The following is a 19439-nucleotide window of genomic DNA, read 5'->3' on the forward strand; positions in this document are numbered from 1 at the left end:
AAACAGAAATATTGATCAGTGTTACAGGATAGAATATCCAGAGATAAACCCACGCACATATGGGTACCTAATTTATGACAAAGGAGGCAAGATCACACAATGGAGAAAAAACAGCCTCTTCAATATGTGATGCTGGGAAAACTGGACAGCTACATGTAAAAGAATGAAATCAGAACACTCCCTAAAACCATACACAAAAATAAACTCCAAATGGAGTCAAGATTTCAATCTAAGACCAGACACTATAAAACTCTTAGAGGAAAACAGGAAAAACACTGACATAAACCACAGCAAGATCTCTTTTGATCCACCTCCTAGAGTAACAGATAAAAACAAAAATAAACAAATGGGACTTAACTAAACTGAAAAGCTTTTGCACAGCAAAAGAAACCATAAACAAGACCAAAAGACAACCCTCAGAATGGGAGAAAATATTTGCAAATGAAACAACAGACAAAAGATTAATCTCCAAAATATACAAACAGCTCATGGAGCTCAATATCAAAAAAACAAACAACCCAATCCAAAAATGGGCAGAAGAACTAAATAGACATTTCTCCAAAGAAGATATACAGATTGCCAACAAACACATGAAAGAATGCTCAACATCATTAATCATTAGAGAAATGCAAATTAAAACTACAATAAGGTATCACCTCACGCCAGTCAGAATGGCCATTTTCAAAAAATCTAGAAACAATAAATGCTGGAAAGGGTGTGGTGAAAAGGGAACCCTCCTGCACTGTTGCTGGGAATGTAAATTGTTACAGCCACTGTGGAGAACAGTATGGAGGTTCCTTAAAAAACTAAAAATAGAACTATCAGCAATCCCACTACTGGGCATATACCCTGAGAAAACCATAATTCAAAAAGAGTCATGTACCATAACATTCATTGCAGCTCTATTTACAGTAGCCAGGACATGGAAACAACCTAAGTATCCATCGACAGATGAATGGATAAAGAGGTGGCACATATATACAATGGAGTATTACTCAGCCATTAAAAGAAACAAAATTGAATTATTTGTAGTGAAGTGGATGGACCTAGAGTCTGTCATACAGAGTGAAGTAAGTCAGAAAGAGAAAAACAAATACCGTATACTAACGCATATATATGGAATCTAAAAAAAAATTGTACTGATGAACCTAGTTGCAGGGCAGGAATAAACAGGTAGACATAGAAAATGGACATGAAGCTGGTAAGGCAAAGCTAGGGCGAAGTGAGAGTAGCATTGACATATATACACTACCGAATGTAAAATAGTTGGCTGGTGGGAAGCAGCAGCATAGCACAGGGAGATCGGCTTGGTGCTTTTCAGTGAACTAGAGGGGTGGGGTAGGGAGGATGGGAAGGAGGCTCAAGAGGGAGGGGATATGGGGACATGCATATACATATGCTTATTTGCTTTGTTGTACAAAAGAAACTAACACAGTATTGTGAAGCAATTATATTCCAATAAAGATCTATTTAAAAAATAATAATAAATAAAGAGACCTAGGAATGAAGGCTTCTGGTATAGGAATGCCTAAGAGCATGGCTGGTCAAGAGGGATCCAAGTCCTTGACTGCAACTGTCTTGAGCAACTTCAGTGTATTGGCTGTGCACAAAGTCTGGTGTGGGGAGGACAGATTTCCTATTTGAAGCTAATATCCTTGAGGTAATTGCCTATGGTTGGGCCTGAAAAATCACACACAGCTTTTTTTATTGAGGAGCCAGACTCCTCAATAACTACAACAATTTTGCTGGATTTAACTCATGTTATATATGAATATTTCAGAATGAAAAAAGGTATAATAGAGTGATGAAGACCCCACCTGTTCTAAGGAGACAGATAGTTTTAAAAATTTATATGTTGAGACCAATCAGATCAGAAGTCCCCACAATTAACAAAAAGCTTTCCATCTCTTATGACCATCTTGAGGGTTTGATTTAATGTAAAAAAGACAGTTCCTCTTTAAATGCCTTTTCAGACAAATGAGGGCATTGCTAAGCCAGTATCTAGTGAGAGTGTTCCTCATAGGTCCATATTCTTAGGGAATGCAAAGGTAACACCTCTGTCTTTTACTTCAGGCCCTGATGAGTGTGTGGCAATCACCACCAGGGAGCTGAGTCAAGGAGAACATGGAAGTACCACTTGGCCAACCAGTAACCCCTCATCTCTTACGACTATGATCAATGTGGGTAAGTAAGAGCATCATCTCTATTTTCTTCCAGTCTAAGAGGACCCATATGGGTCCTCTCTCTTCATCCCTGGGGTCAAAACTTGGATTGTTTAAGGAAGTAAAATGACTAGGTTTGAAATTGATTTCTTTGGCTTCTTGACACTCTAAAGATGTTGGTTATTTTTTTTCCTAGAGATTGTATTAACGGAACACTGTTATTGCTTCACCTTAGTAATTTATATGATTAGTAGCCAATCAATTCAGCAGGAGAAAATGCCACAGGGTCAGTTCCCTCCACACTTTCTCTTGCACCAGGGTGAAGGATTTTTCTAAATCGGAGATCCTCACTGGAATTTTGTGTTGACAGGGAGGGCACAAACAGACTTGAGGTGATACAGTTTTCTTTTGTTACAGTAGAGGAAGGGATCATGGTCCTTGGCTATGCCAAGTTGGTGAGGATAATGTAAAAAAGAGTGCTCTTAGAAGGTCGAGCTTTCCTTATCCCTGTGGCAGTTACATGCCCTTTACCTCAAGGATAGGAAAAGGGTTCAGAGAGGGAGATGAGTTTGAAAGAGGATGAAGGTAAAGGAAAAGAATTTTATCACCCTTCTAATCTGTTGCCTCTCAAATATAAATCCTTAAGTGGCTTTTCAGTGAGCTAAGATTTGGGACATCTAGTGGAGGCTTGAAGTTATAAGCTGAAACTGGTTCTGCAAGGGCAGGCTCCAAGGAGAAAAGTAAAATAGGGTAGGGAAAGCCTCGTGCATGGGTAGAGTCCAGGTTAAACACATCCTTCCTTGTACAAAGAGCCCTTCTTTGTAGGGTATGTAGTACACTGAGTTCCAGGTAACAATTTCTCCTGAGTAAACCAGAGGGTCAAAGCCCTCACCCCACTAACCCTAACACTTTGATCCATCTTCGGGAATGGTCAGTAAGTTCCCTGGTGTCCAGAGTCTTGAAGTGACTCTGAGAGGGTTAACATTTTCTTTTCTGGAGAAATAGGAAATAGTTTGAGTTGAAATCACAGGAAGGAACAAATGATACTGTCAATCAGGACTCCTGTACCGTTTGCATATCTCCTACCAATTCAATTTCTAATCACAGGTATGTCCACAAGAAGCCCAGAAATGGCTACAGCCTTCAAAATCATAAGCTCCAAGCAGCCCAGCACCAGCCCAGAGATGAAGTACACTCTGGGAAATTCTTGGAATACTTCAACAGCAACTGTCCCTATGAAGACCACAGCGGAACCAGTCACACTTCAGTCCACAGCCATAGAGAGTGGCAGCATCAGCCTCCCTCACCTGCCCACAGGATTCATGACACCAGCCAAGTCACCAGCAAAAGGGACAGCAACTACAGAATGGGTCTCACTCTCTCCATCTGAGGTTTGGACCAACTCCCATCTTGGGACTCCAGAAGGGACCAAAAAGTCATTGGGCACAGTGTCCTCTGTCTCCCAAGAGTCAAATCCTAAAGGCAACATAGGGACTGGTCCACAAAGAAGCCCAACTCCGATTCCAAGGACAACTGGAATGAATTTATCCGTGTGGCTTGGCTCCACTGGAGGGACCACCGTGGACACACATGTCTCTCTGAACACATCTTCCATTGGTCCTGAAGACTCTGTGACCATCCCAGACTCTGTGACAACCCAGATGGTAACCATGAGCTCAGTGACAGATAAATCTGAATTTATAACCAAGACAAGGGTCAACATCACAGTCACTCCTTCCACTGTTCTGAGTAAAGATACAATGACAGATGAACAACAGGCAAGTATATCTGTGAGTGAGGCTTATTCATCTGCTAGCCCATGGTCAGAGCAGACAACTGGGAGTAACCTGATTATTGGTAAATCCCCTGAGGCCAAAGACACATTGCATAACACCTCCTTAGAACAAACCACATTAGCATCTCTGACCTCTGAAAGCCAAGACATTACCAGCATCACCAATGCCACAGGAGGAAAAATGAGCTCTTCACCATCTGTCACATTCCCCTCCGTGGGGTCAAAGACACTGGCGACCATCACAAGTGTAGTAACTAGTGATGTTGCCTCTACTCTTGGGCAACTATCACAGACCTCATATCCTGCAGCAGGAGTGAGCAACATGGAGGTAACCATAGCTTCCACTCCACTTGTCACCACCACCATCACCACTATGGAAACCAATTCAGTCCTGACTACCATGCCGGACCCAAAAGCAAGTGTGAGCAGCATGGACAGCACCCTGGCTACAGAGACCAGTACATCTGCCCTACAGCACCCACCCACCAGGTCATCCACAGCTGCAACACCAGGCCCCAGGACTATCACAGACATGGCTTCAATCTTGGAAGTCACAGGTTCTCCTAAAGCAAATTCTGCAATGAGCACAACTTCATCCATAGCGTCAAGCACTGAATCAGGCTCTGTGTCTACCCCGCATGGCCTTGTGACTGTCATTGGAACCAGCCTAGCCATCCCATCCTCCTTTGCTTCAGCTGAAAAGACAGAGGCCAGCACAAGTGTAAGGACATTGAGTCCTTTAGACACAACTGCCTCTATGCCCATATCAACTTCTGGTGTTGAGAGGATGAGCACCTCAGTTCCTGACATTTTAAGCACAAGTCAGACTCCCAGTAGAAGAGAAACAGAAGCCTTGCATGTTTCAATGACTTCTATGGACCATCCAAATACAAAGACTATCCCAAAGAGCCTCCCATCCACTCCTCAGCCTGATTCTCTGTCCACTCTTAACTGGGCCACTGGGAGTTCTGTGTCATCAGCCATAACCTCTACCTCAGTTCTTCAAGAGGTTACAACTCCTTCAGAACTCCCTTTGGAGAACATGATCAGCCCAACTACCTCACAGCTGCCCTCCTCCATAGAGGACATTACAAGTGAGGTCACACCTGTTACAATGGTAAATAGCTCTAAAGTCACTTTATCAGGGAGGCCAGATCTTGCCAGCAAAGAAGTAGAGCAGAGCTCTACCCAGCTTCACATCACAGCTTCTGCAGATCCAGGGTATATGTCTAGACCAGAAGCAACGACTCTGGATTTAATCCCATACACAGTAAGAACTCCATATCCAACTCCCCGGGTGAATGGGATAAGGACTCCTACAACACAGGCAAGAGCTACACCTCATTCCTGGATGGGGGAAGAAGAATCAAGCTCAAGAACATCTCTGAACACAGAGGTGATAAATGTCTCTTCTGTCTCAGGAGGGACCATCAAGGAGGTTACTGACTCCCCAGGCCTATTAAAGACCACAGATCTACTGGGCATAAGCTTGGAATCTGGGACAACTTCATCTCCAAATTGGAAAAATGGCACATATGAGAGAATAGCCACTTCTGAACCTACCATAGACAAAGAGACAATTCACCCCTCTACAAACACAGTAGATACAACAGTATGGCCCTCAAATTCTGAACATGATCTTCATTCCACTGTCCCAGCCCATTCAGAGTCATCCATGGGCACATATCCAATGAATACTACCTCCATCATGCTGAATACCATTGTTTCCACAACAACAACTACCTGGCCAGAATCCACAAGGGCTGGAAGAGAGCTTGATTACCCCCTGACCACTGAACTGAGGGAGTCCAGTATTTACATGGATACCAACTCAACCGCAGAGATAAGCAGTGTCCATTCCCTAAGTTCTTTTGCTATTACTCGGGTGTCCGGGACAGAAGTCACTACCTCTGACAGAATTTCCAGCCCAGATCTAGCTCAGTCCACAAGGTCATCAGACATCACCAGGCCCTCTACCTTCCCTGACATAACAGACTCTGAAAAAATGACCATAACCATGCAAACAGGTCCTTCTGGGACTACCTCGCTGGGTGCACCTACCATGGACACATTAGTCACAGCCTCCTTGTCAGGGACTTACTTGGCTGTGACTCAGGGATTTCCACAGTCAAAGATAACCACTCAAGTGAGCAAAGGTCCTGAAGGTGTGTCATGGACAAACCTTCCCTCTGTGGGAGAAGCCACCTCTTCCTCTTCCCTAGCACCTATCTCTGACACAACCTCATCTTCTCATGTTTTGTTGACATCACAAGGGCAAAGTACTTCCTCTACTCTACCTGTGACCTCAGGTCTCTTGCCTAAGAACTTTGGCTTGGGGAAGACCAGAGACATGTTGAGGACGAGTTTGGAAACTGATACCAGTTTACCCCCAAATTTGAGGAGTAGCTCAGATGAGATGTTTGTCACCACAGATATAGAAGCAACTCATCCTTCCACAAACACAGCAATGACGCATGTAGAGACTACCAGTTATGGACATGAATCACATTCTCCTGTCCTGGCCCACACACAGCCATCCAAAGCTACATCTTCAGTGGTTACCTCCTCTACCATGTGGGACACTACTGCTCCCACATTAATGTCTGGCTCATCTGAGACTATAAAGATTGAGAGAGAGTCAGTGTCCTCACTGAATACAAGACTTAGGGAGACAAGTACCTACCAGGAGACCGGCTATGCTACAGAGACAAGCACTGTCATTTCCAATGTGTCCACAAATGATGCTACTACTGAGGCCACCAGGAAACAAGTTACCTCCTCTAACAGGATATCCATCCCAAGCCCTATTCACTTCAAAACTTCTCCAAACACACCTACAGAAAGCAGAACCAGCCCCTCTATATCCATGTTCATGTCAGAATCTTCAGGAATGACCATCACCACCCAAACAGGTCCCCCAGGGGCTATATCACAGGACACACTTACCTTGGATATATCGACCAAGGTCTCTGGGGCAGGGAACCATTCGACTATGACTCAGAGTTTTATGCACTCAGAGATGACCACTCTCAGGAGTAGAGGTCCCGAGGATGTGTCTTGGCCAAGCCCTGCCTCTGTGACAGAAACTGGCTCTCCATCTTCCCCAGGGAATGTACCTGCCATGACAGCACCCTCCCCTGAGCCATCCACATTACCAGGGAGGAGCCCCTCTTCTCCTACCCCTGTGACCTCCCTTCTCGCTCGCAGCCTGGGCAAAACCAAAGACACATTGGCTACAAGTGTGGAACCTGTGTCCAGTTCAACTTCAAGTGAGATCAGCACCACCATTGAGATACTGTCCACCTCTGAAGCCTCCACAGGCACAGATGCAATTGAGCCCTCCAAAAACACAGCTGGGACCCACAGGGCCAAAAGAAGTTCTGGACATGAAACACATTCCTCTGCCCCAGCTGACTCAGAGCCATCCAATGTCACATCCCCAATCATTACTCCTTCCACCTCTAGGGACACCCGTGTATCCACATCAATGCCTCACTCTTTAGGAACTACAATGTTTGAGATACACTCCACATCCTCTCTGACTCCTGAACTGAGGAAGACCAGCACCGTCCAGCAGAACAGCTCAGCCATAGAGAAAATCACTCTCCTTTCCAAAGTACCCACTGATACGACGACTGAGATCTCTAGGATAGAACCGATCTCCTCTAGCAGCACGTCCATCTCTGGCCCTGTTCAGTCCGCGATGTCGCCAGACATTCCTGCGGGCATCATCACCAGGCCCTCTGCCTCTCCAGTGATGACAGAATCTGCAGAAGTGACCGTGACCCCCCAAACAGGTCCCACTGAGGCTACATCACAGCACCCACTTCACTTGGGCACTACAACCAACACCTCAGGGGCAGAGATTCACTCGACTGTGACTCAGAGTTTTACGCAATCAGAGATGACCACTCTCAGGAGCAGAGGTCCTGAGGATGTGTCTTGGCCAAGCCCTGCCTCTGTGACAGAAACTGGCTCTCCATCTTCCCCAGGGAATGTACCTGCCATGACAGCACCCTCCCCTGAGCCATCCACATTACCAGGGAGGAGCCCCTCCTCTCCTACCCCTGTGACCTCACTTCTCACTCGTAGCCTGGGCAAGACCAAAGACACATTGGCTACAAGTGTGGAACCTGTGTCCAGTTCACCTTCAAGTGAGATCAGCACCACCACGGAGATACTGTCCAGCTATGAATCTTCCACAGGTACAGATGCAATTCAGCCCTCCAAAAACACAGCTGGGACCCACAGGGCCAACACAAGTTTTGGACATGAAGCACACTCCTCTGCCCCAGCTGACTCAGAGCCATCCAATGTCACATCCCCAATCATTACTCCTTCCACCCCTACGCACACCAGTGTTTCCACATCAATGCCTCACTCTTTAGAAACGACAATGTTTGAGATACACTCCACATCCTCTCTGACTCCTGAACTGAGGAAGACCAGCACCGTCCAGCAGAACAGCTCAGCCACAGCAAAAATCGCCATCCTTTCCAAAGTACAAACTGATACAACTACTGAGATCTCTAGGACAGAACCGATCTCCTCTAGCAGCACGTCCATCCCTGGCCACGTTCAGCTCACGATGTCGCCAGACATTCCTGCGGGCATCATCACCAGGCCCTCTGTCTCTCCTGTGACGACAGAATCTGAAGAAGTGAACGTGATCCCCCAAACAGGTCCCACTGAGGCTACATCACAGGACCCACTTACCTTGGCCAGTACAACTAACATCTCTAGGGCAGAGATTCACTCGACTGTGACTCAGAGTTTTACACACTCAGAGATGACCACCCTCAGAAGCAGAGGTCCCGAGGATGTGTCTTGGCCAAGCCCTGTCTCTGTGATAGAAACTGGCTCTCTATCTTCTCCAGTGATTGTACCTGCCATGACAGCACCCTCCCCTCAGCCATCCACATTACCAGGGAGGAAACCGACCTCCTCTACCCCTGTGACCTCACTTCTCACTCGTGGTCTGGGCAAGACCAAAGACACATTGGCTACAAGTGTGGAACCTGTGTCCAGTTCAGCTTCAAGTGAGATCAGCACCACCATTGAGATACCGTCCACCTCTGAAGCCTCCACAGGTATAGATGCAATTGAGCCCTCCAAAAACACAGCTGGGACCCACAGGGCCAAAAGAAGTTCTGGACATGAAACACATTCCTCTGCCCCAGCTGACTCAGAGCCATCCAATGTCACATCCCCAATCATTACTCCTTCCACCTCTAGGGACACCCGTGTATCCACATCAATGCCTCACTCTTTAGGAACTACAATGTTTGAGATACACTCCACATCCTCTCTGACTCCTGAACTGAGGAAGACCAGCACCGTCCAGCAGAACAGCTCAGCCATAGAGAAAATCACTCTCCTTTCCAAAGTACCCACTGATACGACGACTGAGATCTCTAGGATACAACCGATCTCCTCTAGCAGCACGTCCATCTCTGGCCCTGTTCAGTCCGCGATGTCGCCAGACATTCCTGCGGGCATCATCACCAGGCCCTCTGCCTCTCCAGTGATGACAGAATCTGCAGAAGTGACCGTGACCCCCCAAACAGGTCCCACTGAGGCTACATCACAGCACCCACTTCACTTGGGCACTACAACCAACACCTCAGGGGCAGAGATTCACTCGACTGTGACTCAGAGTTTTACGCAATCAGAGATGACCACTCTCAGGAGCAGAGGTCCTGAGGATGTGTCTTGGCCAAGCCCTGCCTCTGTGACAGAAACTGGCTCTCCATCTTCCCCAGGGAATGTACCTGCCATGACAGCACCCTCCCCTGAGCCATCCACATTACCAGGGAGGAGCCCCTCCTCTCCTACCCCTGTGACCTCACTTCTCACTCGTAGCCTGGGCAAGACCAAAGACACATTGGCTACAAGTGTGGAACCTGTGTCCAGTTCACCTACAAGTGAGATCAGCACCACCACGGAGATACTGTCCAGCTATGAATCCTCCACAGGTACAGATGCAATTCAGCCCTCCAAAAACACAGCTGGGACCCACAGGGCCAACACAAGTTTTGGACATGAAACACATTCCTCTGCCCCAGCTGACTCAGAGCCATCCAATGTCACGTCCCCAATGGTTATTCCTTCCACCCCTGCACACACAAGTGTTTCCACTTCAATGCCTCACTCTTTAGAAACTACAATGGTTGAGATACACTCCACATCCTCTCTGACTCCTGAACTGAGGAAGACCAGCACCGTCCAGCAGAACAGCTCAGCCATAGAGAAAATCACTCTCCTTTCCAAAGTACCCACTGATACGACGACTGAGATCTCTAGGACAGAACCGATCTCCTCTAGCAGCACGTCCACCTCTGGCCCTGTTCAGTCCGCGATGTCACCAGACATTCCTGCGGGCATCATCACCAGGCCCTCTGACTCTCCTATCACCACAGAATCTGCAGAAGTGACCGTGACCCCCCAAACAGGTCCCACTGAGGCTACATCACAGCTCCCACTTCACTTGGGCACTACAACCAACACCTCCGGGGCAGATATTCACTCAACTGTGACTCAGAGTTTTACGCAATCAGAGATGACCACTCTCAGGAGCAGAGGTCCTGAGGATGTGTCTTGGCCAAGCCCTGTCTCTGTGACAGAAACTGGCTCTCCATCTTCCCCAGGGAATGTACCTGCCATGACAGCACCCTCCCCTGAGCCATCCACATTACCAGGGAGGAGCCCCTCCTCTCCTACCCCTGTGACCTCACTTCTCACTCGTAGCCTGGGCAAGACCAAAGACACATTGGCTACAAGTGTGGAACCTGTGTCCAGTTCACCTTCAAGTGAGATCAGCACCACCACGGAGATACTGTCCAGCTATGAATCTTCCACAGGTACAGATGCAATTCAGCCCTCCAAAAACACAGCTGGGACCCACAGGGCCAACACAAGTTTTGGACATGAAGCACACTCCTCTGCCCCAGCTGACTCAGAGCCATCCAATGTCACATCCCCAATCATTACTCCTTCCACCCCTACGCACACCAGTGTTTCCACATCAATGCCTCACTCTTTAGAAACGACAATGTTTGAGATACACTCCACATCCTCTCTGACTCCTGAACTGAGGAAGACCAGCACCGTCCAGCAGAACAGCTCAGCCACAGCAAAAATCGCCATCCTTTCCAAAGTACAAACTGATACAACTACTGAGATCTCTAGGACAGAACCGATCTCCTCTAGCAGCACGTCCATCCCTGGCCACGTTCAGCTCACGATGTCGCCAGACATTCCTGCGGGCATCATCACCAGGCCCTCTGTCTCTCCTGTGACGACAGAATCTGAAGAAGTGAACGTGATCCCCCAAACAGGTCCCACTGAGGCTACATCACAGGACCCACTTACCTTGGCCAGTACAACTAACATCTCTAGGGCAGAGATTCACTCGACTGTGACTCAGAGTTTTACACACTCAGAGATGACCACCCTCAGAAGCAGAGGTCCCGAGGATGTGTCTTGGCCAAGCCCTGTCTCTGTGATAGAAACTGGCTCTCTATCTTCTCCAGTGATTGTACCTGCCATGACAGCACCCTCCCCTCAGCCATCCACATTACCAGGGAGGAAACCGACCTCCTCTACCCCTGTGACCTCACTTCTCACTCGTGGTCTGGGCAAGACCAAAGACACATTGGCTACAAGTGTGGAACCTGTGTCCAGTTCAGCTTCAAGTGAGATCAGCACCACCATTGAGATACCGTCCACCTCTGAAGCCTCCACAGGTATAGATGCAATTGAGCCCTCCAAAAACACAGCTGGGACCCACAGGGCCAAAAGAAGTTCTGGACATGAAACACATTCCTCTGCCCCAGCTGACTCAGAGCCATCCAATGTCACATCCCCAATCATTACTCCTTCCACCTCTAGGGACACCCGTGTATCCACATCAATGCCTCACTCTTTAGGAACTACAATGTTTGAGATACACTCCACATCCTCTCTGACTCCTGAACTGAGGAAGACCAGCACCGTCCAGCAGAACAGCTCAGCCATAGAGAAAATCACTCTCCTTTCCAAAGTACCCACTGATACGACGACTGAGATCTCTAGGATACAACCGATCTCCTCTAGCAGCACGTCCATCTCTGGCCCTGTTCAGTCCGCGATGTCGCCAGACATTCCTGCGGGCATCATCACCAGGCCCTCTGCCTCTCCAGTGATGACAGAATCTGCAGAAGTGACCGTGACCCCCCAAACAGGTCCCACTGAGGCTACATCACAGCACCCACTTCACTTGGGCACTACAACCAACACCTCAGGGGCAGAGATTCACTCGACTGTGACTCAGAGTTTTACGCAATCAGAGATGACCACTCTCAGGAGCAGAGGTCCTGAGGATGTGTCTTGGCCAAGCCCTGCCTCTGTGACAGAAACTGGCTCTCCATCTTCCCCAGGGAATGTACCTGCCATGACAGCACCCTCCCCTGAGCCATCCACATTACCAGGGAGGAGCCCCTCCTCTCCTACCCCTGTGACCTCACTTCTCACTCGTAGCCTGGGCAAGACCAAAGACACATTGGCTACAAGTGTGGAACCTGTGTCCAGTTCACCTACAAGTGAGATCAGCACCACCACGGAGATACTGTCCAGCTATGAATCCTCCACAGGTACAGATGCAATTCAGCCCTCCAAAAACACAGCTGGGACCCACAGGGCCAACACAAGTTTTGGACATGAAACACATTCCTCTGCCCCAGCTGACTCAGAGCCATCCAATGTCACGTCCCCAATGGTTATTCCTTCCACCCCTGCACACACAAGTGTTTCCACTTCAATGCCTCACTCTTTAGAAACTACAATGGTTGAGATACACTCCACATCCTCTCTGACTCCTGAACTGAGGAAGACCAGCACCGTCCAGCAGAACAGCTCAGCCATAGAGAAAATCACTCTCCTTTCCAAAGTACCCACTGATACGACGACTGAGATCTCTAGGACAGAACCGATCTCCTCTAGCAGCACGTCCACCTCTGGCCCTGTTCAGTCCGCGATGTCACCAGACATTCCTGCGGGCATCATCACCAGGCCCTCTGACTCTCCTATCACCACAGAATCTGCAGAAGTGACCGTGACCCCCCAAACAGGTCCCACTGAGGCTACATCACAGCTCCCACTTCACTTGGGCACTACAACCAACACCTCCGGGGCAGATATTCACTCAACTGTGACTCAGAGTTTTACGCAATCAGAGATGACCACTCTCAGGAGCAGAGGTCCTGAGGATGTGTCTTGGCCAAGCCCTGTCTCTGTGACAGAAACTGGCTCTCCATCTTCCCCAGGGAATGTACCTGCCATGACAGCACCCTCCCCTGAGCCATCCACATTACCAGGGAGGAGCCCCTCCTCTCCTACCCCTGTGACCTCACTTCTCACTCATAGCCTGGGCAAGACCAAAGACACATTGGCTACAAGTGTGGAACCTGTGTCCAGTTCACCTTCAAGTGAGATCAGCACCACCACGGAGATACTGTCCAGCTATGAATCTTCCACAGGTACAGATGCAATTCAGCCCTCCAAAAACACAGCTGGGACCCACAGGGCCAACACAAGTTTTGGACATGAAGCACACTCCTCTGCCCCAGCTGACTCAGAGCCATCCAATGTCACATCCCCAATCATTACTCCTTCCACCCCTACGCACACCAGTGTTTCCACATCAATGCCTCACTCTTTAGAAACGACAATGTTTGAGATACACTCCACATCCTCTCTGACTCCTGAACTGAGGAAGACCAGCACCGTCCAGCAGAACAGCTCAGCCACAGCAAAAATCGCCATCCTTTCCAAAGTACAAACTGATACAACTACTGAGATCTCTAGGACAGAACCGATCTCCTCTAGCAGCACGTCCATCCCTGGCCACGTTCAGCTCACGATGTCGCCAGACATTCCTGCGGGCATCATCACCAGGCCCTCTGTCTCTCCTGTGACGACAGAATCTGAAGAAGTGAACGTGATCCCCCAAACAGGTCCCACTGAGGCTACATCACAGGACCCACTTACCTTGGCCAGTACAACTAACATCTCTAGGGCAGAGATTCACTCGACTGTGACTCAGAGTTTTACACACTCAGAGATGACCACCCTCAGAAGCAGAGGTCCCGAGGATGTGTCTTGGCCAAGCCCTGTCTCTGTGATAGAAACTGGCTCTCTATCTTCTCCAGTGATTGTACCTGCCATGACAGCACCCTCCCCTCAGCCATCCACATTACCAGGGAGGAAACCGACCTCCTCTACCCCTGTGACCTCACTTCTCACTCGTGGTCTGGGCAAGACCAAAGACACATTGGCTACAAGTGTGGAACCTGTGTCCAGTTCAGCTTCAAGTGAGATCAGCACCACCATTGAGATACCGTCCACCTCTGAAGCCTCCACAGGTATAGATGCAATTGAGCCCTCCAAAAACACAGCTGGGACCCACAGGGCCAAAAGAAGTTCTGGACATGAAACACATTCCTCTGCCCCAGCTGACTCAGAGCCATCCAATGTCACATCCCCAATCATTACTCCTTCCACCTCTAGGGACACCCGTGTATCCACATCAATGCCTCACTCTTTAGGAACTACAATGTTTGAGATACACTCCACATCCTCTCTGACTCCTGAACTGAGGAAGACCAGCACCGTCCAGCAGAACAGCTCAGCCATAGAGAAAATCACTCTCCTTTCCAAAGTACCCACTGATACGACGACTGAGATCTCTAGGATACAACCGATCTCCTCTAGCAGCACGTCCATCTCTGGCCCTGTTCAGTCCGCGATGTCGCCAGACATTCCTGCGGGCATCATCACCAGGCCCTCTGCCTCTCCAGTGATGACAGAATCTGCAGAAGTGACCGTGACCCCCCAAACAGGTCCCACTGAGGCTACATCACAGCACCCACTTCACTTGGGCACTACAACCAACACCTCAGGGGCAGAGATTCACTCGACTGTGACTCAGAGTTTTACGCAATCAGAGATGACCACTCTCAGGAGCAGAGGTCCTGAGGATGTGTCTTGGCCAAGCCCTGCCTCTGTGACAGAAACTGGCTCTCCATCTTCCCCAGGGAATGTACCTGCCATGACAGCACCCTCCCCTGAGCCATCCACATTACCAGGGAGGAGCCCCTCCTCTCCTACCCCTGTGACCTCACTTCTCACTCGTAGCCTGGGCAAAACCAAAGACACATTGGCTACAAGTGTGGAACCTGTGTCCAGTTCACCTACAAGTGAGATCAGCACCACCACGGAGATACTGTCCAGCTATGAATCCTCCACAGGTACAGATGCAATTCAGCCCTCCAAAAACACAGCTGGGACCCACAGGGCCAACACAAGTTTTGGACATGAAACACATTCCTCTGCCCCAGCTGACTCAGAGCCATCCAATGTCACGTCCCCAATGGTTATTCCTTCCACCCCTACGCACACAAGTGTTTCCACTTCAATGCCTCACTCTTTAGAAACTACAATGGTTGAGATACACTCCACATCCTCTCTGACTCCTGAACTGAGGAAGACCAGCACCGTCCAGCAGAACAGCTCAGCCACAGCAAAAATCGCCATCCTTTCCAAAGTACCCACTGATACGACGACTGAGATCTCTAGGACAGAACCGATCTCCTCTAGCAGCACGTCCACCTCTGGCCCTGTTCAGTCCGCGATGTCACCAGACATTCCTGCGGGCATCATCACCAGGCCCTCTGACTCTCCTGTCACCACAGAATCTGCAGAAGTGACCGTGACCACCCAAACAGGTCCCACTGAGGCTACATCACAGCACCCACTTAGCCTGGGCACTACAACCAACACCTCCGGGGCAGATATTCACTCAACTGTGACTCAGAGCTTTACACACTCAGAGATGACCACTCTCAGGAGCAGAGGTCCTGAGGATGTGTCTTGGCCAAGCCCTGTCTCTGTGATAGAAACTGGCTCTCCAACATCCTCAGTGATTGTACCTGCCATGACAGCACCCTCCCCTGAGCCATCCACATTACCAGGGAGGAGCCCCGCCTCTCCTACCCCTGTGACCTCACTTCTCACTCGTGGTCTGGGCAAGACCAAAGACACATTGGCTACAAGTGTGGAACCTGTGTCCAGTTCACCTTCAAGTGAGATCAGCACCACCACGGAGATACTGTCCAGCTATGAATCTTCCACAGGTACAGATGCAATTCAGCCCTCCAAAAACACAGCTGGGACCCACAGGGCCAACACAAGTTTTGGACATGAAGCACACTCCTCTGCCCCAGCTGACTCAGAGCCATCCATTGTCACATCCCCAATCATTACTCCTTCCACCTCTAGTGACACCTGTGTATCCACATCAATGCCTCACTCTTTAGGAACTACAATGTTTGAGATACACTCCACATCCTCTCTGGCTCCTGAACTGAGGAAGACCAGCACCGTCCAGCAGAACAGCTCAGCCATAGAGAAAATCACTCTCCTTTCCAAAGTACCCACTGATACAACTACTGAGATCTCTAGGATGGATCTGATATCGTCTAGCAGCACGTCCATCCCTGGAGCTGTTCAGTCCACGATGTTGCCAGACGTTCCTGCAGGCATCATAACCAGGCCCTCTGCCTCTCCTGTCACGACAGAATCTTCAGAAGTGACTGTGACCACCGGAAATGGTCCCACTGAGGCTACATCACAGGACCCACTTACCGTGGGCATTGCAACCAACACCTCAGGGGCAGAGATTCACTCGACTGTGACTCAGAGCTTTACGCACTCAGAGATGACCACTCTCAGGAGCAGAGGTCCCAAAGATGTGTCTTGGCCAAGCCCTGTCTCTGTGATAGAAACTGGCTCTCTATCTTCTCCAGTGATTGTACCTGCCATGACAACACCCTCCCCTGAGGCATCCACATTACCAGGGAGGAGCTCCTCCTCTCCTAACCCTGTGACCTCACTTCTCACCCACGGTCTGGGGAAGACCAAAGACACATTAGTTACAACCTTGGGAGCAGTGACCACCTTACCTCCAACTTTGAGTAGTCCCACAGTTGAGATAATTTCCACCTCTGAATTTTCCATAGATACAGAGAAAATTCTTCCTTCCATATACACAATAATGAGTACTGTGGGTTCTAGCAGTTCTGGAGATGAACTAAGTTCCTCTGTCCCAATTTTTCCTGAGTCCTCCAGCACCACATATCCTATGGGTACTGCTTCCTCCGTGTATGAGACCGCTTTTTCCACAACAATACGTTCCTCCTTTGAGATGAAGACACTTTCCCATCTGACTCCTAGACTGAAGGAGACAAGAGTAACCTTGGATTCCAGCTCAAGCACACTCACAAACACACCGTCATCGCATCTGTTCACTCATGGTTTGAAGGGTCCCAAGACTGATGTTACGTCTTCTGTGACAGTATCAGCACCAGATCAGCCTCTGTCTACACAGTACACTGACATTCCAGTGGAAACAGTCACACGCTTTTACACTTCTCCCTCCATTACAGGGTCTGCTGGCATAACTGTCCCAGAATCCAATCTTTCTGTGCCTGTATCAGAAAATACACGTTACCTAAGCACAGATATGTTGTCTTCAGCGGAGACCATTTTTGCTAATAACACACTAACACCTTCTTTGTCAGAGGCCATGGCTTCCTTTGCTACATCTGGAGTTCCAGGTGCCATCTCAGTCAGTACATTTTCTAGGACAGAATCAGACCCTGGGGATGCTACTATGCCCACCACGGCAGAGAGTCTACCTTCTTCAGCTTCAATACCATTCCCCTCTTTGACCTTCCGTACCACTGATTCTTCATCCACCCCACTCCCCCATTGGATTACTTCCTCACCAGCTACCGCAAGAACAGTAGACACCAACCTTGAGGCAGAGAGCCAAAGCACTGCTGCATTACCCTTGGTTACAGCCAGTACTTTGCAGACTTGGACCCAGCCAGTCAGGACATCTTTACCACCCATTATGGATACCAGAATGACAGAGAGTGTTGGTTTGGGAACAGTGACAAGTACTTCTCAAGTTCTTCCACACTCAACCCAGTTGACAAGTAAGGACCCCCTGCTCCTACACTCTCATGATTTGGGGCTCATAGAAAATGGCTTCTTTTCCGATAGGTAAAAAGGAGTTAATTACTGCACCAGAAATTCCTTTAGCAAACATATATGTTGATCTGTTTTCATGTCCAGGCATTGAAATAAGCACTGGGGAAACAAAGCTAAATAAGCAAGTAGTTGAATAATTATAGTACCATGATGGATGTTGTAACATTACAGCTAATGTTGATGATGACAGTAATGATAACAAATGTTTATAGAACACTTATTCCGTGTCAAATGCTGTTCTATTAAGTTCCTCATTGGAACACAGTTTGAGAAGGGACTATTATAAGCCCATTCTACAAATGAGTCAACTGATACAGAGAGAGGTTGAGTAATTTGATCAAGATCATTAAAGCTGGTAAGTGATAAGAACTCAGACTATATGGCACTAGGAACCCATGTTCTTAGCCATTAGGCTAGGCAGGAGTGGTCCAAGAGATAGCAGAAAAAGCAAGAGATTCTGGCTTCACAGAAGCCAGAGGAAGAGAGAGTTTTAGGAAGGAGGGATGGTCAGTTCCATCAAATGCTACAGAACAGCCAAATTGAAATGAGGTGAGAAGTTCTCTGACAACATGTGGGTCCTCAGGGATTCTAATGAAGGCAGCATCAGTGAGTTTTAGAGGACTGAAACAACAGATGGATACAGGGATAAAGGAGATAAAAGGAGAGATTGGATAAAAGGAGAGATTCCTCCTTTAAAATGGATAAAAGGAGAGATTCCTCCTTTAAACTGAGCATGTTTCTATATTGAGAAGAGAGTCAGCAAGGGAAAAGGGAAAGAAAAAGGTGAGTGAATGAAAATCGAGGGAACAAAGTACCTATGGATGTGGGAGGTACTTAGGACCTAGGAGGAGAAACACTGCCTCCTAAAGAACAGTAGATGAGATAGGGAACTTCTTGGGAGGATTCCATTCCTTGGATAAGTTGAATTTGATGCCAGATTTTGCTCTGGACACAAATCCAACAAGGCCCTCCAACTACTCCAGCACCTGTTCACTAGACAATATGTACAGAAGGGTGATTTGATTATTTCCCAAACTAGTTTTAACAATTCACAATCAGGTTAGACACACTGATGGCTATTGACCCATGTCTTAAAATGTGGCTTGATAGTTGAGTGATGGGTGTTCAGTAAGCAACTGATGAGTGGAATGGAAAGAAGGTAGGACTGTGGTTGGATGGGAGGAAGGAAGAATGGAGTGATAGATAAATGAAAGAAGAAAAGATGGATGTATAGAAGGAAGGATGAATGTATAGAGGAAAGAATGAAAATAAGGAAGATGGATGGAAGAAAGGATTGAAGGAAATAATGATTGAAGGAAATACTGTAGGGATGAAAATTTGCAAAGAAAGGAGAGAGGAAATATGAAAGAAAGATGCATGGTAAGAAGAAA

At 48.2% G+C, this 19439-nt stretch overlaps 2 protein-coding genes across 3 annotated transcripts in view; one reads left to right on the forward strand and one right to left on the reverse strand.

Annotated features, from left to right (window-relative positions):
• Positions 1-19439, reverse strand: part of ZNF14 (zinc finger protein 14) — a 299800-nt gene that overhangs the window by 249849 nt on the left and 30512 nt on the right. The window lies entirely within an intron of this gene.
• Positions 1-19439, forward strand: part of LOC131755822 (mucin-16-like) — a 56187-nt gene that overhangs the window by 17654 nt on the left and 19094 nt on the right. Inside the window, 2 exon segments of the mRNA XM_067033320.1 lie at positions 2074-2184; positions 3270-17993. Of these exon segments, the coding sequence (XP_066889421.1) occupies positions 2074-2184; positions 3270-17993 (14835 nt within the window).

The sequence above is a fragment of the Kogia breviceps genome, chromosome 4, assembly GCF_026419965.1.
Source record: "Kogia breviceps isolate mKogBre1 chromosome 4, mKogBre1 haplotype 1, whole genome shotgun sequence".
NCBI lineage: Eukaryota > Metazoa > Chordata > Mammalia > Artiodactyla > Physeteridae > Kogia > Kogia breviceps.